General features: G+C 35.4%; 1 protein-coding gene across 1 annotated transcript; it reads left to right on the forward strand.

Moving 5' to 3' along the window:
- LOC110453839 (ralA-binding protein 1-like) lies at positions 1-27,186 on the forward strand. The gene is made up of 16 exons (XM_021503010.1): positions 1-61; positions 2,339-2,522; positions 7,976-8,117; positions 11,775-11,835; positions 12,959-13,106; positions 13,962-14,084; positions 14,997-15,200; positions 16,508-16,626; positions 17,866-17,996; positions 18,908-19,106; positions 20,117-20,558; positions 21,442-21,753; positions 22,451-22,732; positions 23,013-23,087; positions 23,804-24,006; positions 25,540-27,186. Exons 2-16 carry the CDS (start codon positions 2,483-2,485, stop codon positions 25,687-25,689), a joined length of 2,631 nt encoding a protein of 876 aa, XP_021358685.1. The 5' UTR covers positions 1-61; positions 2,339-2,482; the 3' UTR covers positions 25,690-27,186.

The following is a 27,186-nucleotide window of genomic DNA, read 5'->3' on the forward strand; positions in this document are numbered from 1 at the left end:
ATTTAGTTTACTGACAATAATATCCGGTCACAGAAGGAAAAAAATCGGGAACGTGAGTTGGGTAAGTTAATCTTTTTTTTAAGGTTATTGGATAATGTGTACACACTGTTTATCTACAAAGTGCAGTGATATTGAGTCAAACAGGGCAGTTCCAAAGTTTGCATGCGCGCAACCTTGTCCATGCTGTACTTAGAGATCAAAATACAGCACAGATTTGGTGGAAAGTCTGGGTTCATGATTTTTCCGATTCGGCAAAATGTCATTAATACCCTATTTCCATAATTGCAATAGTAATATAATACCGTTTAGACGTTGTTATTATTTACAATGCATGATTCTACAGTTTAAAATGTAAAATATGAAACTTAGAAGTGACTATGTCGCCCCAAATCACAACTGCCAACATGCTTGTGAAAGTTGTGGGCGTTGCCAGGTCCCCTCCAATCCCCTGGAGTTCATTCAACAAATCGTATGTACGTAACATTGTACTAAGTAAAAATGATAATTAGTTGACAATACAGGACCAGCCTGCTTCTCAGCTTCAATGAAGTGCTTCAGAATTACAGCGTCTGGTCCGAAAATATACATCTACGAACATTTTGTACATATTCAAGAAACTGAAATCAATTAAACAGAACCATTAGACTTGGGGTTGGATAGACCAAAATATCTGTAGCGGAACTGGATTGGATCGATCGGTAGAGACCAGGTAGCTCAAGTGAGTGTCCTACCCTTGTTTCATGCACTGGGTATGTGATTGCTAGTGTCAAGGTGATATCCACAGGGGGAATGTAGTGGAATTGGACTGGGTCACTAGAGCGTCCGTCTAGAGGCCCAAGGGTTCTGGGTTCGTAGCCGAAGTATGGCATTTCTCTTTCTCCTGTTAAATATCAAAAATATGTACATGATTCACTTTTATAGCAATTCACAATAAGCTACTTACATGTACTTACCATAATCATAAAGTTGAAAAGATCTATTTATACTACTCACATTGCTAAGGATCACCTATATTTTGAAGAAAAAAATCATAATGTTAGAAAGGATATCATATTTTTCTTTCGTACTGTTTTGGGCGAATAAGTTAGACTTCCAAATTGTCCTATGTGGGTGTGTTCAGTCAACCATAAAAGTGTGTGCACGCTTTTCCACATGAACAACCTTTCAAAAGCTAAGCTAGCTATATAGGCTAAGTAAGGCATTGTTCAAATTGTTAAGGAAATCAATTTGATGAATATTCTTTGCATGTGTTTTAATATGACAATAAAGACGTACCAGACAACGGTTAAATGACGGTGAAATGAATAGGGGCATCTGAATGCTGCAAGCTAGCATGTCTCAATGTCAGGTTGCAGCAGCCCTTGGGGTGTCTCAAAGTGTGGTGGCAGGAATGTGGAATCGGTTCCAAACTAAAGGCAATCCCTCCAGACGTCATACTGGAGGTCGTACTAGGGCTACAAAGCTGTGCCATTTTAGACCAATCTTTGCTCATACAGGCACAGCGTCACAGGTTCCAGACTGTAACAGCTTTTCGAAATGGCCTCCTAAATGCTTCTGGTACCTGGGTAGCCACCTAGACAGTTAGGAACTGTCTTCATTTTTAGTGAATATACCTCATTGTTACCAATTTTAAGGGTAACCATTTTCCCGTGACTCATTTTCCGACTGTACTTATGACTTTTGGATTTTTTGCATGTTGATGAATTAAAAGAGCAATCACTTTTTCAAAAATAATCTCAGTATAAACCAAATAAAATATTTATTTTCACATATATGCCCAAAAATAAAAGTGATCCTTAGCAAAATGTGAGTAGTATATATATATATACACTGTATGGGGCAAAGAAGTAATTCAACAGTGTGGGTTGTCAAATTTTCGAAGCGATCTGCTCCTTTATCAAGACACAGTGAAACAGAACAGTTACATGTACATAAACGTTATATTACAAGAAGATAGAAGTGATATACTATACTATAATTGAAAATATAGCTATTATATAAAAAAAAACCAATAGTCCCTTCGGCTAAAGACAGCCGAAGGCAGCAATTAAGCTGAGAACATCGCGGACAAGGAACGCTGATGTAGAGGACCTATTCTTGCGCAAGATGCACTATCACATAAAGTGAGTCAACGAGAGATAAGCACCAGAAAGAAGGGACGAGATATCTAAAATGTGGAACATGTGCATGTTGGAATCTGGCCCGGTAAATGTGAAAAATCTCGATTTTTTTTTTTTTCTTAAATGTTGGTTCTGAAATGTCTCTATTTCTACAGACCTCTTCATCTGGATCACTGCTGATATAATAACTATATTAATATACTTGTTTCTTTTAATAGTACTTCTAGATGGATCTACAAAGGTTGTGAGACTAGAGGGTTGTGAAGTGTCAGAAATGCTGTGATTCACGAGGATCTGTTAACAAGGCTGTTGTCTGAAGGTTGTAACATTTCATTGGCTGAAGCTGATCACCTGTCACCACCATGAATTACGATAACACAGATGCTGACAAGAGTTTCCAAGGTTAGTTTTGAATTCACATGAAACCTATATAATATATATATATATTGTCACAAATCTCGCGTTTTACACCATGTAAGATTTCTTTGTCTGATATTAAGCATATATTATGATGAAATGTATGTCACCCTGTTAAATATACTAGCCGCTTCCTACAGACTCGACTAAAGAGAATTAATTATTCCTCTTTACCTTATTCGGTAGAGCATAAAGACTAGTAAACCAGAGGTCCCAGGTTTGACTCTTAACAGAGGCATCTAATTAAACATAATGACCGCTGTAACATCTTGCATGTATATATATAGATGGGAGGGATGATCTTATTAAAGCATGACTGCTTAATTAAAGTAATACTATGCGCAGAAGGCATGAGGATAATTTAATGAAAACCAGCCCAACATGAATGTTCTGCTAGATGGAAATGTACACTGATATTCTTTTAACATTTTCATGATCTTTAGTAATTTTAAGCATGAGTCCTGATTCTACTGGCTATCTTTCAAGCCATACAAAATGAAAATTTCTATCACAGACCCCTCTCTGCTTTTTGGTGATAACCAGAATTTTCTGTAAAAATATGATGAGTCCCAAAACTAATGTGAAGTGTAGTCATTTTTGAATGGCCTTACACGTACAAAAAATGTATGTACAGGAGATACCCTATATATGGCAAAGAATTGATAACAGCTTTTCAAGACAGATACTTGAACACTTACAATATATCATAACATGTATAACAAAGATAAGCAGTCGCTATGAAATAATACTTCAGCATAAAAAACATAGACAAAAAAGCGGTAATCAGTTTTGAAATATGCTGCTGTAATCACATTTATCCCCTTGGTCAATCAGCTGTTACCGAAGAACAAAATTCACCTTGATTAGAAAATGTTCATGGCAATCTGTCTCTATTTTCAGGACAGAAACATGAACACAATTACACATCAAAAGGTATCAGAAAGATAACCAGTCACTATGAAATAACACTTAAGCATAAAATACATAAACAGAAACCAGTAATCATCGCTTTTGAAATATGCTGCTGTAATCCTGTATATCCCCTCGGTCAGCTGTGACCGAAAGCTAAATATTGTACAAAATTTGTCTTGAATACAAAAGTTTCATGCCAATCTTCCCCTTTCTCAGGAAAGAAATATGAGTACTTACATACAACATATAGCAAAAACAAACACTTACTTATAATGAAACAATACTACAACATAAAATACAGGAACAGAAACCAGTAATCATCCCTTTTGAAATATGCTGCTGTAATCCTGTATATCCCCTATAGCTGGGTCAGCTTGTAACCGAAGGCTAACATACCCTGTTTATATATATATAATTACAGCGGTAAATTGATCCTTAACCCTTTCACCCCTATGTAACTTTAGTAGACTCTACCATGTATTGATCTGGATGAGTCCATTATGGTCTCCAGTGATGAAAGGGTTATGGATGGAGAAATAATATAAAAAGAAAATTAAACATCATAACAACACGTCTTCAGCGCTTTCATCTCTTCAAGGATATTCTTTAGATATATTATATATATATAACTTTTGTTTGCCCTGAATTGTCAATCAGCCGTAAAACAATACAAAAACAAGCAGTAAGTTATTTTGGTTGTGTCTTTGCCGTTCCTATTTGTAATCAGATAAACCTATTACAGTGCCTTCTATTGTTATATAGTAATTTGCTGATGCGTTACGCTACATTACACCATGTTTACGTTGGGATATTGTGTCTCAATATAGGATTTTACACACACATTGACTGGGCAAGCCATTCAGTGCTGGTTTGCTTCATGTAAATCTTTCATCTTGTATATATTTTCAAAAGTATTTTAATTTGAACATTAAAATTATATTTAAACTGTAAACAGATATTAATTATTATCTATCGGTAAGTTAAAAAAAATAATTACAAGAAATGTTTGTCAATTTTGTTGATGAAACTTCAAAAAAAAAATTGTAAATCTAAAATTAAGCTGACAGGTTCAAGCTTTCAAAATCCTGACCGAGGACAAAGGTAGCATTATTTTTTATTTACCTGTAGCCTCACAAGGTATAAATCAAATGTTAAGAACCCTTCTGTTTCTGAGTTGTCAAATAATTTTATCAGCATTTTCCTCTGTATGATCTTTTTCTAATCATTTAAGATTTTATTGTGTGTAGTTTGTTGTAAATTTAATGTTTATGAGAGTTATGTTTGACGTTAAGCCCACCAGGCCTGTCCGACGTCTGTATCCTGATAGGGGCTGTTTATTGGCTGTTTACAGTAATAGACTAGTATGTGTGTCTGCCCGACTTCCAGGTACGCTACACACCTGTGTAATGTTCAGGTGAGGTAGACAGTATTACAGGTACGCAGGGATTTTTTTGTATGCTGGTCGGGTATGTAAATTTAATGTTGGTGATCAAAACTAAACTTGTGATATAGCATATGTATGTGTAAAGGAGTCATTCAAAAGACTAGATATTTAAAAAAAAACTATAATACACAATTTTTGTGTTTCTAGATGATAAACATATATCTTTCGTCCTATATTCAGTATCTGTGCTAGTGAATGTGAACGAGTTCTTTAGACAATGATGGTGATAACAAAAGTCAGTCACTTGGTGATTTGATGAGGCGTGGATGATACAGGCATTAAGATTGAGTTTAGTGAAATTGTGTTTATACACCACACGTATATAATCTGAATAAAATATAATATTTCTTTTAAATAATGGGCCATTTTCCTAAACACACTGCAGCAATCAGACTTATTATTTTATCCAGTTGCCAAAAAAAGGGTCTCATACAAATGTTGCCATTAAAAATTAAGCCACGGTGGTGACATCAATGCATGGTAGAGTCTACTAAAGTTACATAGGGGTGAAAGGGTTAAAATAAAATAAATAGAAAATTGATTAGTTTCTGCCTGATTACCATATATATACATTTATAATTTATGTGGCAACAGATTGCAGTTCTTTTAGAAACCTCTAAATGATATTTTTTCTACATCTTTCTGTATTGGTACCAATTGATAGAGACTGCTCTTCTGATCAGAGCACTAAATGACCAGGGAAGTGAAAATCTATGTGGATTGATGATGCAAAATGTCCTGTGGTTTTTCTGTGTGTTAGGCCTAACAGTGCTAGTAGACACTAGTAACAACATCAATAGTTCAGGTGCAGATAACATTTTATTTTTTTCATACAAAATTTAATAGTTTTCAAGGGAATATGGTGTGTTGAGTAATATTATAAAATGTAGTTGACTTTTTAAAGGACAACATCACCATTTGTTAATATGATATGTTTAGATTGTCAGCTTGATCCTTATTGTAATTGTCGGGCTAGCAGATTTATGTTTTGGCTAGTGGATTATTAATGTTTAGATTGTCAGCCTGTTATTGTAATTGTCGGGCTAGCAGATTTATGTTTCGGCTAGTGGATTATTAATGTTAAGATTGTCAGCCTGTTATTGTAATTGTCGGGCTAGCAGATTTATGTTTCGGCTAGTGGATTATTAATGGTTAGATTGTCAGCTTGATCCTTATAGTAATTGTCGGGCTAGCAGATTTATGTTTCGGCTAGTGGATTATTACTGTCTACTCGTCACGGGGCTAGTATCTTGAAAAAATACCACCCTTATACCCCTTATGTTAGCCCGAGCTTCATTTGGCTCCAACACCAGACTAACACATTTTGACAGAAAGATGTCTGGCATGGGATTTATCTGTTGAAATGTCTAACTCTTGTGTCAGGGCCAAATGAAACTTGGGCTAGCTATACCCTGATGGCAGTGCCATGGCCTTGCATGGACAGTAAATAGTCTCTAGTTCTAGTGTTGCTGGATATCTTCTCTGTATTTCATGTCCTTTGTCATGAAGCATTAATCAAGCAAGCACATAGAATATGAGATCATGGTATATCAGCTGATGCACTTTCCGTAATTCAGTTTGATTTGAAGGACAGGAAGCAATCCTGATTGAAACTACTTGTAGGCAATGTTTTGTTTGAGGACTAAACTCCTGATTTTGGTCTTCTGCAAGGATCCATGCTGTAACCAAAACAACAATTTCTCGAAACTTTCCCCTGGGAATCAAACCGGAGACAGTTCCATACTTCCAAGTTGGATGTGCATGCTCTATCTATCTAAAGGGAAATCCCCTGTAGCGCAAAGCTAGAAGGCGACCGTAATCCTATGTACAATTAAAATCTGCCACAACATCAACTCAAACTAAACCTGTAGACTATTATTTACTGATGGTGACCTTCTTGTTGCGATTTGCGTAAGGAACTAAACCTGGTCTAGTGAAACCGGATATCCCATGTTAAATCCCATTATAACTTCAACCGTTTTATTATACTGACAACAACCACTCATAACTCCTGAAAATATAGCCAATTAAAATGAACTTTAGGACATATTATCATATCCTGGTAACTTGATATAATCACAGATCTGACAGAGGACCAGCATTTCAATATGGCTAATCTCTCAATCAACAATAAACCAGACGGCTTTGTTTGTACACAATAAACCAGGTGTAATATTGTACAGGGTGTAGAGCCGAGTATGGTTGACCAAGTACAGATATAATACAATGTACATATGATATATACAGTTTTAAGGATCCCTGTCCCACTACACTGTGGTTTTCCTGTACATAGTAACCTCCCCTTTAATTTACTTCCTTAAGGATCCCTGTCCCACTACACTGTGGTTTATATATAGAGTAACCTCCTGTTTACTTCCTTAAGGATCCCTGTCCTACTACACTGTGGTTTATATATACAGTAACCTTCCCGTTTACTTCCTTAAGGATCCCTGTCCCACTACTCTGTGGTTTTCCTATATACAGTAACCTCCTGTTTACTTCCTTAAGGATCCCTGTACCTCTACTCTGTGGTTTTCTTATATAGAGTAACCTTCCCTTTACTTCCTTAAGGATCCCTGTCCCTCTACTCTGTGGTTTTCCTATATACAGTAACCTCCCGTTTACTTCCTTAAGGATCCCTGTACCTCTACTCTGTGGTTTTCTTATATAGAGTAACCTTCCCTTTACTTCCTTAAGGATCCCTGTAAAAACAAAATGAATGCCTCCACCAGGAGTCGGACTCGGGACCTCTAGCTTACTAGCTACAACTGTATATATAGTCTTATGCTCTACCAAACGAGCTAAAGAGAAATTCTCCCTAGCCGAGTCTGTAAGTAGCACCTAGTATTCTACCAGGGTGACAAATATTATGAATAGAAATCAAAACTGATGAGGAAGACAAAATAGATTTTGATTTGTTTTGAACATGAACATAACAATTAGGTTTCATCTTTTTAAAACATTTCTGATGGTACGCAACACAATTCCATTCAAACATATTCCAAGATGCATATATGGTACAGATACATTAAATCATTTATATTTTTCATGCCCAATAATAAAAGTTTTTTTTTTATTCCAGGCGATGACGACCATGAGAAGAAGAGTCGTCGAACAGATCTCCTCTTGGGGAAGAAACGGGAGAGCAAGAAAGGTCAAGGTCGCTATGTAATGTTTGATGAAGAAGACTCGGATGAATCATCTATAGTATCGGAGGATATAAAGTAAGGAAGATATTCAGACTGTTTATACGTACACATACGAGTGATTGTATAGAAGGAATTAAAATAAAAATGCACTGTTCATAAAGTACAGATTATAGTTAGATATAGAGACAGACAGATGGAAAGATGGAAAGGAAGAGAGAGAGGGGGGGGGGGGATTCAAATGAAAGAAAATGCACTGTTGAAAAATACAGGTTCTAGTTTTATATAGAGACCAGAGGGGGGAAATTCAATTAAAAGAAATTGTGCTGTTCATAAAATATAGATTTTAGTTAGATATAGAGACAAACAGGTGGAAAGATGGACAGAGAAAGAGAGGGGAGAAAGCATCGAGATACAGTAAAAGATCGATAGACAGAGGGAAGGAGAAGGATTTTTGATTTTAAAACTTATAGATTTACAAAATGAACTTCACTGTTACTACAGAGTGTAAGATATTGATGTTGATACACGACAGGAAGTCCTTGTTTGTGTGTATCGTACATATAGTACACCAGCTGTCGGCCGTCACACATCTGGGACCAGTCATAGCAAGTCTGGTTATCTTATTTAAAAGTGTGACACAAGTGTTTTACTTCAAATTCTTTTTTAAATATTATAAAATTGTCGATAAACTTACATGGAAAAAGTGATCATCTGTTGACAGTAAAAGAATTATTTGTAAAATTGAAAGAATTTCAAAACAACTGTTTTTACTTTTTTTGGCTAATTTCTGGTGAAGCTAACAAATCTTAGAATTTTTGATCAGATCCACTGTGTGTACCACCAGTTTTTTTTACTTCGTGTATTATATAAATTAACTATGTCACCCAACCTGGCCTACTCTGTTGGTATGTTGTTCAAATAAACAGTGAGTATACATGTATATTAATTTATTTTCTTTCCATTTTTTCTGTGCATTTGTAAATTGAGTTTTATGTACACATGTGTAAATAAAGCACTACATTGGTACAATATGTGTCTTAACACTAGTGCTGTGATACATGCTGGGCTGTTACTAGTGCTGTCAATATTATCTACACATATGTTAATGGCTAATGATCTCGATACTTTATACATTTGTACTTGTACACACTTTTCAATTTCCTTTTTGGGTTGTTTATCAGATACAGATTCAGATATGTGGAAACAGGATTAGATTATGTCACATTAAATGATTAAATCTGAGATGTTGTTAGGTAGTCAATACAGTCCACATCTTACAAGGATAGCTCCATCTATTGCTATAGCAATACTCACTGACTGTGTATATATAGTGTCCACCCGCTACCCCTCCCTCCCCAGACCATCCAGTATAGATCCATCCTCCCCTCCCCCTCCCCCCCCCCCCCCCCCCCCCCCCAGTAAAGACCCCCCCCCCCCCCCCCCCCCCCCCACACACACACATACACACTTTCCTCTAATATGGAATAGCTTCATTAAAAAAAAGATTCAATGCTTTTGTATTGATATTTAGTGCACAAATGTAATGTTAGATGACATCAAATGATTGTGAAAAGTGACATTCCATTTTTTTTAATTTTTAATTTTGATTTCACTTAACAGCGCTGCCCTGCCCTGATAGTGACAAAAAATGTTTCTGCAACTGAAATTATTACAACTCTGGCAAATATAATAATAATTTTAATAAAACTTCCTTTAATTAGATGTAATATTGAATATGTATTAACTTCATATTTTATTAATATTAACTAGTTTTAGCACTGCAGGCATCACAATTAGTGTCATTTTCATTCTCAAATTAAACAGGGTCTTTTTGCATAATTTATATGGAAATACAGGCAAGATGTGGAGTCCTTTTGAAATTCTATGCCTCAAACAATATAGAGACTATGTAAACACAAACCTTGTAAATAATTGATATTCAAAGAAGTTTAACCCTTTCACCCCTATGTAACTTTAGTAGACTCTACCATGCATTTATCTGGATGAGTCCATTATGGTCTACAGTAGTGAAAGGGTTAATAGAAATTGATCAAAACATCAGTTACTGTATATACATCAGTATAAGGGATCGGCAATAATATCGCAGTACCAATATATTGCAATATTTGTCTGGCAATATGTATATATTGCAATATGATTTTGAAATGACAATATATTGCATTTTTTTTCAATTAATTGTTTTGGGGTTTAAACAAAGTTATGAAATAGTAGAAGTAACATTAAGATTGAAGCAGACTAATGTAAATGCAGCATGCTTAGTTTGATATATTACAAAAAATATATAAAATAATTTTCCAACTTTCATTGCTGACCTGAAGCTCACTATTCGTGGTCTTACCCGTGTATAAATGAAACCATTGTAAATGTACTAAATTTCTAGGAGTTTAATATAATGTGATACGTTACAATATGAAAATTGCTTGCAATACCCGAGCCTAATCAGTATGTATAATACTTGTTTATATATCTGTCATGCATCATTTCCTGTACCAGACAGTAATATCTCTCTACCTACATTTGTATACATATATACTTGTCAGCAATATCTACTTCCTGTTTATGTGTAGATCTGCTCTCTGGATTAAAAAAATATCTGTTAAAACAACTTAAAATCAAAGGACAAAAAATATCAAACATGGCTGACTATTTTACACACAGGTATAAATACATTTTATTTTGATAATAATTCATGTGTATATTTTATTTCAGTGTCATTTCATGAAAAAATTTCAGGGTGTTGTGGAAATAGATCCTGTTTTAAAATTGTTTGGAAAACTTATCACAAAAGAATTAAACTTGAAAATACAATGTACTTAGATATTGTGCTAATATGAAATTTTATTCATTATTTAAAGATGTTATCACTTTTAATATATCTAACAAAGTTTACCCAATTGATAAAATACCATGAAGAAAACCCCCAGAAATGTGATTGAAAAGGGAATCATATTTCCTTCCATTATTTTGCCAACATCTCTTCACAAATTGAAATTGAGAATGGGTCTGTCTAATAAAGTGATTGGCAATTGATTGACAGTTATAATCAATAAATGATTTGTAATTAGAAGTAATCAACCAATCAATGATCAATTGTATATAATCAGTTTATAATTTTATGGGATGAAATACCTAAATAAAGTGCCAACACTACTGTAACATCAATAGACAGGGTTTACTATACATTAGGTCTGGTTTTCTTACAACCATGGCCAACTTGTACACAGTTTTATTTTTTTCTCAGCATTTACATCAATCATTTAGCAAAAATCAGCAAAATAATTACTTTTAACTTATTCACCCCTGAAGACACATTTGAACTCTTCCAATTCTAGAGTTGGACTAGTTCATTTTGGAATTTCAGGGGTGAATGAGTTAATGCATATATTACATTCATTTGACACATACTTAACATTGTATACATTTGACATATTTCTCTAATTAACAGATTATATTGATTATGTAATTTGTAATCAATAATCAGAATGGGTTATGGCAAACTGGTCAATGTTCATTTATAATTAATTATAAGCCCCCCACTACTACTCAATGAATATATTAGTGTAAGAGTGTGAGATGTTTATCAATATATATATCTGTTTTGGTGATGATTATTTGTGTTGCCCATGTATTTATGTATTTACATATGCTAAGTTGTGCAATTTTTGTTTTCAACTTTGCCATACATGATTTTTTCTGTTTTTTTTCTTTCAGAAGTCCATCTAAAATGAAGAAAAGTAAAGCATTCAGATTTTCTGCAAAGAAGAAAGAAAAGGTACGATATAGAAATTTGAAAAAAAGGAAGACTAAACAACTATATACTGTCACTCTCAGTTTCGGCTATCTATTCCGTCTTTGCGTATTGCAGAGTTGTCCTCTCCTGTGAGCAGGCACTGACTGTTACATCACTGGTTTGTGAGAGTAATGTCCTCAAATTTTGAGAAAACGACGCAATTTTCTCACACAAACCAATGACGCAACAATCAACATCCGCTCACAAGAGAAGACAACTCTGCAATACGCAAAGACGGAATATAACTGGCATCAGTAGGGTCAGACAATGATGACACATACAGTGGACAACTCCAGAACGTACTTGTCTCAAGCTTTCGTGCGATCATGATCAGTTCAAATATTTTATTTTTGACTTGTTTTGTCGGTTTACATTCTGAATTAACAGAAACATGTCAAACAGTTAGTTTGTTTGTGTTTTACATTCTATTAACAGCAATGGTCATGTTAAAGAATGTGCCTCCATGTGTGAGACTTTGGTGATGGAGGAAAGGCAGAGTGCTAAGTCCTCCACCACCAACACCTGGATCCTCCTTAACTTATTCACCCCTGAAGACACATTTGAACCCTTCCAATTCAAAGGTTGGAATAGTTCATTATGAAATTTCAGGGGTGAATGAGTTAAAGACAAATTCCATATGACCATATCCTTTAATAGGACGTACAACACAAAGCATGTAGAATCTACTGTGATGTGGGATAAGGAATTTCAATTCAGGAAGTCATAATATTTTGATATTAATGACACGGCTTGCTCAGTTCCTGACTTATAATTCTCTTTATTTGTATCTCACATAAATACTGAATGAAAGTTTATTTTTCTCCAGTGATATGGTGTCTGATAAGGGAAATCAAACTGTTTTTCCCTCCAACCCATTACCTGTTCATCAACTGATCAAAGGTTTGATCGGTATACCAGGAAATTTTCGCCTGGTCAAATTTTTGCTCTTTGATGGTAAAATCCATTTTACCCAATATTATATATTCGCCCTTTGCATTTAATTTCTTTGTTTGTTATGTTCTTTTTAAATGTTCGCTCTAATGATAAATTTGCTCTCATTACGGAGGGCAAAAAGGCAAAATTTAAACTGCAGCAAATATTTCAGGATGAAAAGAAAGAAAAGGAACCCAAAAAGGATGAAAGAGACAAAGAAAAAAAGAAGGAAGACAAAGAAGGAAAAAAACTGAAGCTGAAGACAAAAAAGAAGTCCAAACATTTACATGTACACGAGGAACCAACACACGAAGCTGCCAGTAACATTGATTTTTTCTTTTGATACAAAATAAAATCGTAAATATTTGATACATAGACAGATGAATGAGACAATGATGTATTATCAAAATGCTCTGAAGATAATCTACCTGATGTGGGAGTTTTTTTGGTAAAACAGAAATTAAAACCGAAATTCAGTTCACATTTAGATTCACAATTCATTTGCTATTTAAATTAAAATACAAGATGACTTAGTTTATTTATAGGTGCCCATGTATACATATACATATAACCTATTTTGAGACAGTGTGTTTATACTCTATCGACAAGTAAAACCTGCTGGGTTGAGTGACATACATTATATGTAATATACAAATTTGTTACTTTGTTGTACAGGTACCTGGTAAACAATACAAGTCGCTCACTCAGCATAGTTTGAAAATGGGACCAGTCGGTCTTAAAACGTTGCGACACGTTTAATATATACATTGTGTATAAAGTAAAACTTAAATATTACATGTTTCCAATCTGATGAATCTTTTCGAAAATATATATATATACCTGTTTCCCTGCTATGCCAAGGCTTCTGGTAGGAGATTGCATACAGGAGAATAACGCAATGCTATTCAATTTATGTTTAAATTGTATATTAAAGCAAAAGAAATTGATTTGAATTCCAAAGATATTATTTGCGGGGCCCAAATTGAATTTGTAACATTTGTTAACTATGTAATAAACATAGCTATCAAATGTGAAGGGCAAATTTGATATTGGATGAAAATGGATTTAATCGCTGAAGGACGAACATTTGTGGGCGATTTTTTTTCCAATATATTTTACATGTATTTACCAAACTGTGATTTATTCATTATATTGTACCATTGTGTCTTTTACAGTGGAAGTGGAGAAGCCCATATTTGGTGTGCCGTTGGCGGTTGCCGTGGAGAGGAATCGTAGCCATGACGGTATAGAGTTGCCGGCACTGTTCAGGGACTGTGTTGACTACATAGAGGAGCACGGTAATAAGCTTGAGACAGTGTTACAGTATAAATTACTGGTTTAAACCCAGGATATACAGTGATCATCTAGAATCCCTATAACTCTTGTGGAACTGACTTGAGTTGATCTCCAGTCACTAGGTACCGTATAGTGTGTTATTTAAAAAAAAATATGATTTCACGATCTAGACATGTGAAGAAACTAAATTTTTGCAGTATCTTAGCTCAGAGACTGGACACTCGGCGTATGAAGTGTTAAATAGCCCATTTAATACGCTTTATTACAGCATATTGAGTAACAACAAGTAAGTGTATTTTGTTAAATAGATCATCAACAAAACTATTAGATGTATGTACGACCTGCTTTCAAACATCATTACTCCTTATGTTGATGATGGTCACAACCAGATGTGCGCTATTCATGACAACATTACGGTTATAAAGTTTGTTAAACGCGGCTCATTTTTACATGGCTAAATTTGGTATTTCCCCGTTGCAGGCCTCCTGTGTGAGGGTATCTACAGGATATCAGGGAGGAAGTCTTAAGTTTATTGAACCTGATATATTTGACATTTCCCCATTGCAGGCCTCCTGTGTGAGGGTATCTACAGGATATTAGGGGTGATGTCTAAGGTATATTGTACCTGATATATTTGACATTTCCCCGTTGCAGGCCTCCTGTGTGAGGGTATCTACAGGATATCAGGGGTGAAGTCTAAGGTATATTGTACCTGATATATTCGATATTTTCTGTTGCAGGCCTCCTGTGTGAGGGTATCTACAGGATATCAGGGGGTGAAGTCTAAGGTATATTTTACCTGATATATTTGACATTTCCCTGTTGCAGGCCTCCTGTGTGAGGGTTTCTACAGGATATCGGGGGTGAGGTATAAGGTATATTGTACCTGATATATTTGATATTTCCTGTTGCAGGCCTCCTGTGTGAGGGTATCTACAGGATATCAGGGGTGAAGTCTAAGGTACAGATGCTGAAGGACAGCTATAACAGACAGAATCCTGTCTACCTCGAGGAACACGAACCAAACATTGTAGCCAGCTTATTGAAGACTTTTCTGCGTGAACTCCCAGAGCCAGTTCTCACCACCAGTCTGATGCCGAAGTTCGAGGAAGCTTCAGGTCAGTATCTCGATAACATAACTGAATTTCACTGGTAATTGGTCATTAAATATGATGAAGCTCCCACCATTTAATGGCGGGTCGGCATATATTGTTGGCCATATCTGTCCCATCCTGTTTGGTTATGTTGCATCTTGCCACTTTGCTTTTCAATGTCATGTCCCTACAAAATTTATTTTTAACAGATTTTCATAAAAAATTAAGCAAAAGTCGAGTATGTGAAAACCTTGGATGAGCTTGTATTTAAGGGTCCTAAGGTCAACACCAATGTCACTGTTGCTATCTATAGGCAAACCACAGGTCCAAAGGGGCATAAACGTCCTACAAACAATTTCTAATTTTCATTGGTATATCTGCAAAAAGTCATCTAATACAAAGATACAGAGGCAGGCATAGGGCTTATCCCACCCTGTTACACTGTGACAGACGGGGTCAAGTCATTTTACCCTAAATCATGTTTGCCCTTGGTTGTTTCGTACTAGGTTGTTTTGCCGAAAAGCATTTTTTTAAGGAAAAACTATTTAGTGGTATTTAGTTTTGTATAGCTATTACTTTCTCATTTGATGTTTAAATACGTTTCCCTTAGCTTTTTTTGTCATAAGACTTGAATTGTTAGATTTGTATGTTGTTGACCAGATCTGCACATACAATGTTGCATACACCTACTAGTATATATTTTGCATGAAACATATAAACTATATTTTGATATAAACTAACAGTTCAAATGATATTTATGATTTAAAAATATATATTCATGTAAAGATGGAACAACCTTGGGTGAGCTGGATTAAGACTTTTGGTGCAAACAGGATTTTCGGCGAAACAACCCAGATACGTGATAGACAGGAGCTTCATTATGTCAACTATTTTCCTTAAATGGTGTGGGCTTCATCAGGACAACATAACATATACATGCGTATATATCTTCTGATAACCACATAAAGGATTAGATAGAAAATCCCATTCATAGTGCTTGCATATACTGTATACCAGGAAATATTCGCTGCAGTTTAATTTTTCGCCTTTTTTGCCCTTCGTGGTCAGGGCCAAATTATCATTACAGCAAACACTTGTAAACAACATAATAAACATAGGAATTAAATGTGAATAGCAAATTTAACATTGGGCGAAAACAGGTTTTACTGTTGAAGGAAGAAAAATTTGACCGGGCAAAAATTACCCGGTATTCAGAAGTTGCGCTTGTGAAATTGTTTACAAAATACGCTCATGTACATCTGTACTGGATATTGTGTCATAGAGTGTAAATGATGATGGTGATAACACGATGGATTGTTTGTGTGTTTCAGTTATAAAGAATGAGCGCCGTCGCCTGGAACAGTTCAGCAAGCTGGTGTCCGACCTCCCAACGTGTAATAGGCTCCTGCTGTCCTGGGTCATAGTCCACATGATGCATGTCATTGAGCGAGTAAGTTACACTTAATCTATAAAACAATATGAATAGATTACATTGATCACATGATGGGGAACTTAAACATGTTATTCTCACACGCTGGATCAAGGTTCCCTGGCAATATTTTCCTATTTCAGGTCCTCTCTGAAACATATATGACTATACACTGTAGCTTTGTTCCCTCCGTGCAGGAGCCCAGGATTTTTTTTATTTTTTTTTGCCAACCTGGACTCTGCACCCTGTTTCTGGTAAAGTTATACTCATGCTAAGAGTGTATATTTTATACTGATAAATCATTTCTGAAAACAAAACCATACATTGCTGGACCTTTATGGGGAAAAAAAGGGTAAAAGAAAACAATCAACACCAGTGTTCTGAGTGTAAGAATTCAGTGGCGCTAGGCTGGGATTGGAAACCTTGACTTCAAATTGTTATTTTACATTTGTTCAAACCGACTAAAATTACTGGTCAACGGAATTTCCAAATGCCCTGGCCAAACTGCTACCATTATATTATAAATGAAATTAAGGGGATGTTACTGTCTGTACGAAAATATACAGGGCAGTTGGACAGGAATCCTAAATTAAAAAAAAAAAATAAGGGAGATAAGTCTTGCAGGTAGGCTCCAGATGAAGTGTAAATCATAAAATTTACCTGAAATCGATTTTTGTACGCCTATATATTGTGCAGGAAACATCAAGTGTAAGTTTTAATCTTTAAAAGCAGTTCAAATTATATTTATAATTAAAATTTATAATTATTTATAATCAATAAGATAACTGAATTCATAATCAAATTTACTTGCAAAGTCTTAAAAATAAAAATAAATATCTTGCAGTAGATTTGAAGAAGACACATTTTTATTTTCCAGTTTTTAGGGAAAGGGTTACTACCAGAGTTGGGGCTCTGGGTTCAGTAAACCTTACAAATATTTGTTCTCTTACAAGAGGGATTTCATTCATTATTATTTATATAGTTCATACTTTCGTTCATTCATCATGCATACATACATACTTAATACATACATACATACAGAAATATATACATACTTAATACATACATACATACATACATACATACATACAGAAATGCATACATACTTAATACATACATACATACATACATACATACATACATACATACATACAGAAATACAGAAATACATACAAGTTACATAATCACAAACAACCCTCAAACAATGGGGTGTCAGACACACTGTTCTCCTGTCAGTAAATGTTGGTGTTGGTTTTGCAGCAAAAGGAAAACAAGATGACGCTACAGAACGTGTCCATTGTACTCAGTCCCACCATGCAGATCAGTCATCGTGTCCTCAACGTCCTCTTCTCTCTGGCCAAACAGCTCTTCAAGGATATACAGCTCAAGAGGTACATACAATCACAGTTTTTAGTCTTCTCATAAGAAAAAAACTTCCTCACCTTAAAGGTTAATTTCTTCTTTTTCATTGAACCAAGATTAACAATGGAAGATTCTGTTGATGTGTTTAGTACTTTTGGTTTATTTGTTAATTGTAAAAGGATTGTGTGAATTTTCCATTTATATGCTTGATCGACCCTCCCTTTAAGAGTCCTGTACAAATGTTTTTAGAACAGTCCTACCTCCTTGAATTTTGTATAATTACCTCCCCTTGCTCAAGTTTACTTATCGCTTATACATGTACAAAATGGACTACCAAAATCTTGTTTGTGTTGTGATTCTTTAAACTAATCACGTTTTGGAAATTTTGGTAAAGGCAACATTTGATTAATCTATAAATCTATAAATAAATATTTGCATGTAGATATTTTCATACTTTAATTTGTTCAAAAGGAAAAATGAGAACATTTCCACACTATGAGAAATTCCACTTTTACAGTATATTCTCAGTGACTAGGTATTCTACAAGTCTTTACCCCTCAATTTTATAGATATGAGATGAGTTATCTCCCCTGTCTAGATATATATCTACGGTGCGTCCAACAAAGTCTAGCCTTTACCCCTTAATGTTATATAAATATGAGATGAATTGTCTCCCCTGACCAGGTATAAACCTCCGCTGTGTCCAACAAAGTCAAGTCATTATCCTCTAAATGTCATAAAAAAATAGATGAATTATAACCACTGACCAGGCATAAACCTCGGCTGTGTCCAACAAAGACAAGTCATTATCCTCTCAATGTCATAAAAATGAGATGAATTATCTCCCCTGACTAGACATAAACCTCGGCTGTGTCCAACAAAGACAAGTCATTATCCTCTCAATGTCATAAAAATGAGATGAATTATCTCCCCTGACCAGGTATAAACCTCCCCTGCGTCCAACAACGTCAAAATGGTCACTGGAGCTCCCCGACAACCCTGCTGGTCTGGAGGAGGAGTTGGCCAAACAGGAGTCACTCCTTAACGCCCTTCACCAAGAGGTCAGCGGGGTCAAGGACGCAGACAAAGAGGAACAACTCTGGGAGGTTCAGCGTGTTGTCACGGAGCTAAAGAGAAAAGTAAGTAGGAACAGAAACAGGTTGGACAACTATTGACCGACTGTATAGTGTGACTTTAATTGTTACTTCTCAAATTTGAGCCTTGTTTTACACTTTTCAGACAATATACTGGAGATTAGATTTCTTTATTCCACAGCTGTCCAAGTTACCTAAATGCTTAAGCTTCAAATAATTGGTACGTTTTTGTTTTGCCCTGAAGTCATCATATTCTCTTATACATGTACATCACCTGTTTGATACACTCAGGTGACCTATTATGATTCATGAGAATTTGTGGTAATCCTCAGTCTAGTTTGTGATCAGAATCTATACTCCAGGCCTCGAGATCAGGAAATAATCTTAGACTGATATTTTTGCTTAGCCAATCATGTATGATGTCATTTTTCGTTATGTTATTTGTGATTGGCTAATTACAAAACTTCAGACAATTCTATACTTATATTGTTTCATGATATTTGGGCCAGGAGTGGGCGACATATTTTAACGGTATCCTAATTTTAGTATTTTTCCACACTTTAAATCTTGCAATAAAATATGACTGTAGTAATTGAAGTATCTGTAGTAGTTGAAGTATCTGTAGTAATTGAAGTATCTGTAGTAGTTGAAGTATCTGTAGTAATTGAAGTATCTGCAGTAATTGAAGTATCTGTAGTAATTGAAGTATCTGTAGTAGTTGAAGTATCTGTAGTAATTGAAGTATCTGTAGTAGTTGAAGTATCTGTAGTAATTAAAGTATCTGTAGTAGTTGAAGTATCTGTAGTAGTTGAAGTATCTGTAGTAATTAAAGTTGTAGTAATTGAAGTTGTAGTAATTGAAGTATCTGTAGTAGTTGAAGTAATTGAAGTATCTGTAGTAGTTGAAGTATCTGTAGTAATTGAATTATCTGTTTTCTTTTTCACATATTGTTAGTGTGCTAATCTGTTAAAATTAAATAAAACGCTAAAACTTAAATCCACTTACATAAGTACAGAATTTGATTATGTAAATAATTGGTCTTTGTGTTTCGTTAGATAAAGTTTGCCAAGAAAGCTGCTGATTCTGAGAAGAGGCGTCGAGAGAAGGAAGAACTCCGGAGGTCACATGCCGAAAATGATGACATGGTTTTACGACTAGAACTGAGGGAGGCTCCTATAAAGAAGCAGGCTCCACTTCCACCAAATGGTGACAAAGCCAATGAAAATCCTCCATCTACAGAGACAGCCAATGAAATGGCTCATTTGCCAGAAGGAGAAATTCAGAAATGTCCTGCCCCTCCTACAGCAGAGAAAGATGTCGATGTAAGTGAGGCAATTCATGAAAAAGAGGGACCCGCTGTTGTGAGTGAAGTGGCTGCTAATATAGAGGAGAGTGGACCCCCTGAGGACCCAGCTACAATACCTGATGATGAGGAGGAGGAGGAGGAAGGTGACGGAAGTGTAACGCCTGTGAATGTTACTGAGGTACCACAAACAGGTAAAATTTAATTCAACTCCTTATAGCACTTCAACTTTTCGTGGTAAGATGATTTTTGCCCGAGTTTTAACTCCAATATCAAGTAGGTGATGGTTCCACTGTCAGGGTCAAAGGCAACTAACTAGTGTCAAAACTTTAAACATGGTCTCGAAACAATAATACAGATGTATTTATTGATATGTCAAAGAGAAAATCTTAAAGTATAAGATAAAACAGTATATTTTACTGATGCTAAACCCATACCAGGTAATAAGCCAGTTATCCCTAATTTATCTTTGTTTTGGAGTTTAAGATTCAATGGATATAACTATAAGATAGTGTTATGTGTCATTTTGCTATTGATACTGTATTGGTAATTTGACATAATTTCTGCTGTACAATGCTTTTGTTTGATCTTTGTTAATAAATGATGATATATACAACATTTGATATAGTACCGTTTTAACTAGAATAAGCCACTCTAAAGCGCTTTACAGTACATAGATATACAATTTATACAATCAATACAAGTAATATATACATAAATCAATACAATTTCGAGGAATTCACAGGAGCTGCCTTATCAGGCGCTAACTAATAGTTCTATGCCGCCTGGCTAATATCTCCCTATGTGTGTATACCTGCGTGTGTGCTGGAGATGTATTGTGTTCTGTTTATAGTGAGACCGTACTTCCAACGGCATCATTTATAGTGCCACCTCACTTGAATGCTACAGCACAGATACTGCAACATCCACCCCAGACCATTCTATACTCCACCTGGGTTGTTGTAGTTGTTTCTTGTTGTATAGGAGCGGGGGTATTAGTTAGCCTTTGGCTTACAATTTTAGTTGGAGTTGTTTCTTATTAATCAGAATTTGCTTTTATTTTTTGATTGATCACAGACACAGTCGTCACTATAACACAGGAGAGTGATGTAAAGGGAGACAATCTTCCTTCAGTTCCTGTCCAAACTGAAAAGTCTGATAGTGAGGATTCTTTTGAAAAACAAGTGGAAGATATTCTGGAACAAGAAGGCGGAGCCGGAGATTCTAGTGACGAGGAAATGGCATCTTTGGATGTCGAAGTTGAAAAGGTCAAAGATGCAGAGCTCAAAGATCAGGATGTCACTGTCACTGTTGTGAAAGATCAAAATAAAATAGATCCAGGTGATGAAGGCGAAAAGGACACAGACTCGGATGCTGATGATAACGCAGGTGAGAGTCCCATAAATACATTGCCTCAGTTTTTCTGGGATAAAAACACACTTTTGGCAATTAAGCAGATTTTAACGCCAAATTAGCACACAAATTATTCCAGTCCAAAAGTCTTTCAGAAAGAAAAAAAATGTATGTACTGCATTTGAAAAAAAATGCTCTCTGTTTTAACTTTCTGAGAAAATCTACTCGAACCCTCATTTTCCTACTTTAAAATTGTACTTTTTGTTACTATTTCTTGTCTTTACAAAGCAAATCATGTTTAATATTAATCATATTAGCATACCAAAACTACATCGAGGGCTGTTTCACAGCGGACGTGTACCAATTACGCCCTGTGCTACATCATTAAAGTGTATCAATACGCAGTGATGAGGTCATCTGTGTTATACAAAAAAGAATGTCATTTTCGTGAATGGGTCAAAGAACACAGAATGTAAATATTATATTGTGACGGCTTTAATAAGAAGTAACGTATGCCCACAGTACCAACATGTGTATTTTAATATTATTCTCCTTAGTACGTATGCCCACAGCACCAACATGTGTATTTTAGTATTATATTCCTTAGGACGTATGCCCACAGCACCAACATGTGTATTTTAGTATTATACTCCTTAGGACGTATGCCCACAGTACCAACATGTGTATTCAGATACATGACTATGTCATCATTTGATAAAAATCTCCATCACAGAAATCAAGGATGAAGGCGTGATAACTCCAACTTTGAAAGAAAATGAAAGTGCAGACACAGCAGGTGAAGAAACAACAGGTGTGATAACGAAGACAGGTGAGGAGGTTACAGGTGAGCTGACGAAGACAGATGAACCAGCTGTGGTGACGAAGACTCAGGAAGAGATTGAGAGAGAGGCTGCAGCTCTAGAGGAGGAAATCATGAACAGATGTAAAGAAGATGTCGCAGAATTTGAACAGCCAAGGGAGGTAATCCTCCTGGAGGATGAAGTTATGAGTGAAGGTTTGTAGTTTAATATACAGGATGTTTGGTTTTATTTTCTGTCTTTCAATTTGGCTTGTCTGAGCTTTGTTTTAACAATTTGTGTAATGAATAATTTTGTCCTTGTGTTTATAGTCCCTTGAAAAGGCAAGAAAATATAATTCAAATTCTATTTTCTATGTTTCTCTCAAAGAAACAGGATTTTTTTTCTGAAATTATAACATGTACGAAAAGTGATATCTGTTTACAAATTTCGTCCAAAGTTCTGCTTTTTCACGCTTTTATTCTGCTTCTGTTACAGAAGATGAGGAGATTCTGATGCTACAGGACCAGGAGAACGCCCTGAGACTGGAGGAGGAGGAACTGGTGGCCATAGGTCTGTATACACTATTATACCCAAGCACACAAATGGGTTTTTTGNGGGGTGCATAGGAGTCACCCTGTCTGTCATTCATCTGTTAATGATCCTTATAAGGACAGCTTCTCCTTAACCATATTCCGTCTTTGCATATTGCAGAGTTATCTTCTCTTGTGAGCAGCTATTGATTGTTACGTCATTAGTTTATGTGAGAAAATTACGTCTTTTTCTCAAAAAAAGATGACGTTACTCACACAAACAAATGACGTAACAATCAATACCTGCTATCAAGTGCAGATAACTCTGCAATACGAAGAGATGGAATACATTGTATATAGATGTGCATTAGGAAAGGAATTCGTGATTCAACTATTTCACTTCATTCATGAGGAGATCCATTCATAAATTGAAATCTTCCACGAATGCTGAATTCATAGAAAATTTCTATCAATATTGAAATAGCATCCTCTGAATCATAAATTTAAATAATTACAGATAGAACGTATAGGCAATGTAAAATATATACTCACATATATATAGTATTATTGAAAGACTGGTCACAATTTCTAATATTCTTAAGACATGACTTTAGCTAATTCTCATTCAAGATATCAATATATCTTGTGATGGAAAATTAAAATGTAGAAATTGTTTGTTACCTCACTTCATATTTATCTACCTGATGTTCCGAAATTTTAGCAGATAATATAAAATTTTGTTAATTTATCTATCAGAGAGTGAACTGAGAAAAAAGATTGAGACAGAGCGGGATGAGATTGAGCGCCTTGACCAGGAGATCACTGAACTACAGTACCTGAGACATGACTCAGACCTCGAGGACATGTCCTCCAGCTCCGACAGTAGCTACGAGAGTGAGGACGAGGAAGATCTTCAGGAAATCCTCAATCAACTCCTCACAGAAAACGAGGAGCTCGAGGTAAGTTGTTTAGACTAACTGACATTAATTATCAACTCCACTCAAAAAATGAGGAGCTTTGGGACATTTGTTAGACTAATGAACTCCACTCAGAAAACAAAAAGCTTTAGGTAAGTTGCTAGGACTAATGGACATTCAAATCCACTCCATCCAGAAATTGAGGAGCTTTAATTATGTAGTTGTGATGGATGGCAATTCTAAATTAACTCCGATTAGACAACGATGAGCTTGAGGTAAGTTGTTAAGACTTATTGAAATGTGGACCTAGAGGTTATTTGTCCTGACTGATGGATATCTAAATTACCTCCACTCTGAAAACGAGGATATTAAGGTGTTACAACCTACATGACGTCCTCAGCCATTTTATCTTGACAAAAATGTATGTGAGGTAAGTCAGAGCTTCATGACATCCTCATACATGTTTAATTATAAAAAGGACGAGTATCGATCACAGCAGTCAATATTTTTAATGACATGTTGAATGACATTCTTGAACTAAAAGAAAACTTCAATTATATTAAAAATAGTTCAATTGCAGGGAATGATCTTTTGCAATCAAAACATTAAAATGTGGATAACTAAGATCTGCAACATGATCCCCCAATGGCCTGTGGGGGCCTCCTGTTCCTCCAATGACCTGTGGTGGCCTCTTGATCCACCAATGGCCTGTTGTGGCCTCCTGATCCCCCAATGGCCTGTGGTGGCCTGCCTCCTGATCCCCATACGGCCTGTGGTGGCCTCCTGATCCTCCAAAAAGCTATCCTTGATACGCTAGGGGTAATGCTCACTTTCACTCGCTGTACGCCTGGAATAAGTCATAGCAAAACTGAAGGCAAGTGACTAGCTATGTGATTGGTCTCGGGTAAAAAACACCTGACCAGTCGCTAGGCTAGGCTGTTCTTGGAAGATACAGTGGAGCGACACACAACTTCAAAGCTAGTCAATTTTACTGTTACGTGGCCGAGAGAGAGATTCTTTTGATGTACGTCAAAGGATCAAACTTCTTTTCTGTTCTCATCCACAAGGTGGCACACACTGAGCTTTCAATCTTGTCATGACATGTTCCAGGAGTGCAGAGAGTGAAAGTGATCGTAAACCCTGGAGTTTCAAGGATGCCTGAAAACGGGGACACTGCTCACCCCTTACACTCCCCACCATATCAATTCGTACATTTAAGACGTTGGTTTACAAACCTATTTTCCAAATGCTTACATAATATCTATACTCTAGTTACAGCCCAGGCAACTGTCTTTATCTAAAAACAACCAAGGAGTCTGATGTAAGGTTTTGATAAACCTTCATGTAATTACTATCATTTAAAATTGACTGGTATTTCATTTGCACAGAATGAGACGATCAGTTTTTATGTAATAAAATGAAAATTTTCCATTAAAAAGGTAGAAATAGAACTGAAGAATGTACAATTGTATGTAAAATGTATCCTTCAAATTATGACAAAACATCAGAGCACTATCAGGGAGTACTTGTATTTATTTTCCTCGATATTGATTCATGCCTGTCTTCTCATTTCAGAAGCAAAATTCGAAAATGTGTTCCCAAATTCATGAAGAGAGGATGATTTGTCTTGAGGTGAAAGTTCAGATCGGGATGATACAACAGAAACAGTTGGAGAGTTCCATGGGAAGTGAATCGATGTTAGAGAGAGATCTGTTATTGTTCTAGTATACTTACTCTATACAAACAATTATTTATTTCTTTAAATGTGGACCAGTTATATATTTAATTAAATAAAATTTATCTAAGATAGATTGAAAATGTTGAGGGCTAAGGATTTGGATTCTCAAACAGTTTCAGACCTTAGTCCAAATTTCAGTTGCTAAAGAAATATACTCTTTTTTTTTTCTAAGATATCGCAGTATCGGATGTTTACGAGGTTTGCGCATGTGCTGTGCCACTTTGTAAAGTTATCATTTGAACAAGGGAAATACAAGACATTTAAGAACTTTCTAAAATTTAAAACAATTTTCGTATTTTCTCCAAAACCATATTATGAAAACTTACTTCTCGTTAAGCTAATTTTGCTGGACGTAAGTTAGACTTCAGTCTAGATTCGTTCCATGATCCTGCTGTCTGTAAGAAATTGTATAAATGTCCATTAGTTAAATAACACATGGAAGTCAAATTGGTTTCATAAATCTATTAAGGCAATGCAGTTAAAAAATAGTTATTCGGTGTATTTAGATTCAAAATGTTAATTATTCTACAAATATCGGGAAGATGATTTCTTAAAAAAAAAACACCAAAAAAGTGTAATCAAATGATGGCATATAACTCATCATACTTGATCTAGTACTTTCAGGATACATTGATCTGTTAGCTATTATCATTATTCTTGGCCAAGTATTGAAAGCCTGGTCAACTTTCCATATAAATAGCCATAACTACTTCATTTTATACAGTAAAATAATACTTGCGTACATATTTCATTGTATTTTAAATAATTAATTTCACATTACCATTAAATCCCATGATCGACCTCTACCATGTTTTCACATGTAAATGTATTATACTTTCAAGGCCAGTTCTGTCTGGTGTGCAGTTGTGCAATACCTGTTAATAAAAAGTCAATTAGGGCATATTTGTTCTTTCATATTTACCATTATCAAGACTGACTATTGTCACGTTTAAGCACTAGGCCAAAAATAATGTTCTTCAGGGTTTCCTATCCTGGAATTCCTCGCCCTAGATGCTGATCCTTACCTTTTTATTGGTTTCTGGAAGGATAACAGTATTCATGATTATATACATGTAGTGTTCATGTTTTTATCATCAAATTGATATATCTTTTCCAACATTTGCCATAATTGATATTAAAAAGTTATTTGTTTTTAAGCAACTGTTATCATTATGGTAAAAAAACCAATGTCAGATATGATTGAAAAATATATATATAAAGAGACCTTGGGCCACTGGTATAAAACATCACAACACTTGAGATTTCCTCAAGTCTAAGATTTCCCATAGACAATGCATTGCTTGAAATTTTCCTTAACTTTGAGATGTTTTATACAAGTGGGCCCTTACCGGCCATACTTTTCTTTTAGGTATATCCCTAAAGATACATATTGTTGGGCTATAAGGACTTACAGTGTCAAAGTTTATAGATAATGTTCTTATCCGCAAATGTTTTCATATGTTAAATAGTTATTTAAAGTAGAA

The sequence above is a fragment of the Mizuhopecten yessoensis genome, unplaced genomic scaffold (assembly GCF_002113885.1).
Source record: "Mizuhopecten yessoensis strain PY_sf001 unplaced genomic scaffold, ASM211388v2 scaffold7521, whole genome shotgun sequence".
Classification (NCBI taxonomy): domain Eukaryota; kingdom Metazoa; phylum Mollusca; class Bivalvia; order Pectinida; family Pectinidae; genus Mizuhopecten; species Mizuhopecten yessoensis.

What these genes read in the sequence shown, in the direction of transcription:
- LOC110453839 (XM_021503010.1), top strand. Translation starts at nt 2,483, where the DNA reads ATGAATTACGATAACACAGATGCTGACAAGAGTTTCCAAG. An exon ending in CTGCAAAGAAGAAAGAAAAG is followed by an intron (nt 11,836 to 12,958) that starts GTACGATATAGA and finishes CAAATATTTCAG; the next exon opens with GATGAAAAGAAAGAAAAGGA. An exon ending in TCACGGAGCTAAAGAGAAAA is followed by an intron (nt 19,107 to 20,116) that starts GTAAGTAGGAAC and finishes GTGTTTCGTTAG; the next exon opens with ATAAAGTTTGCCAAGAAAGC.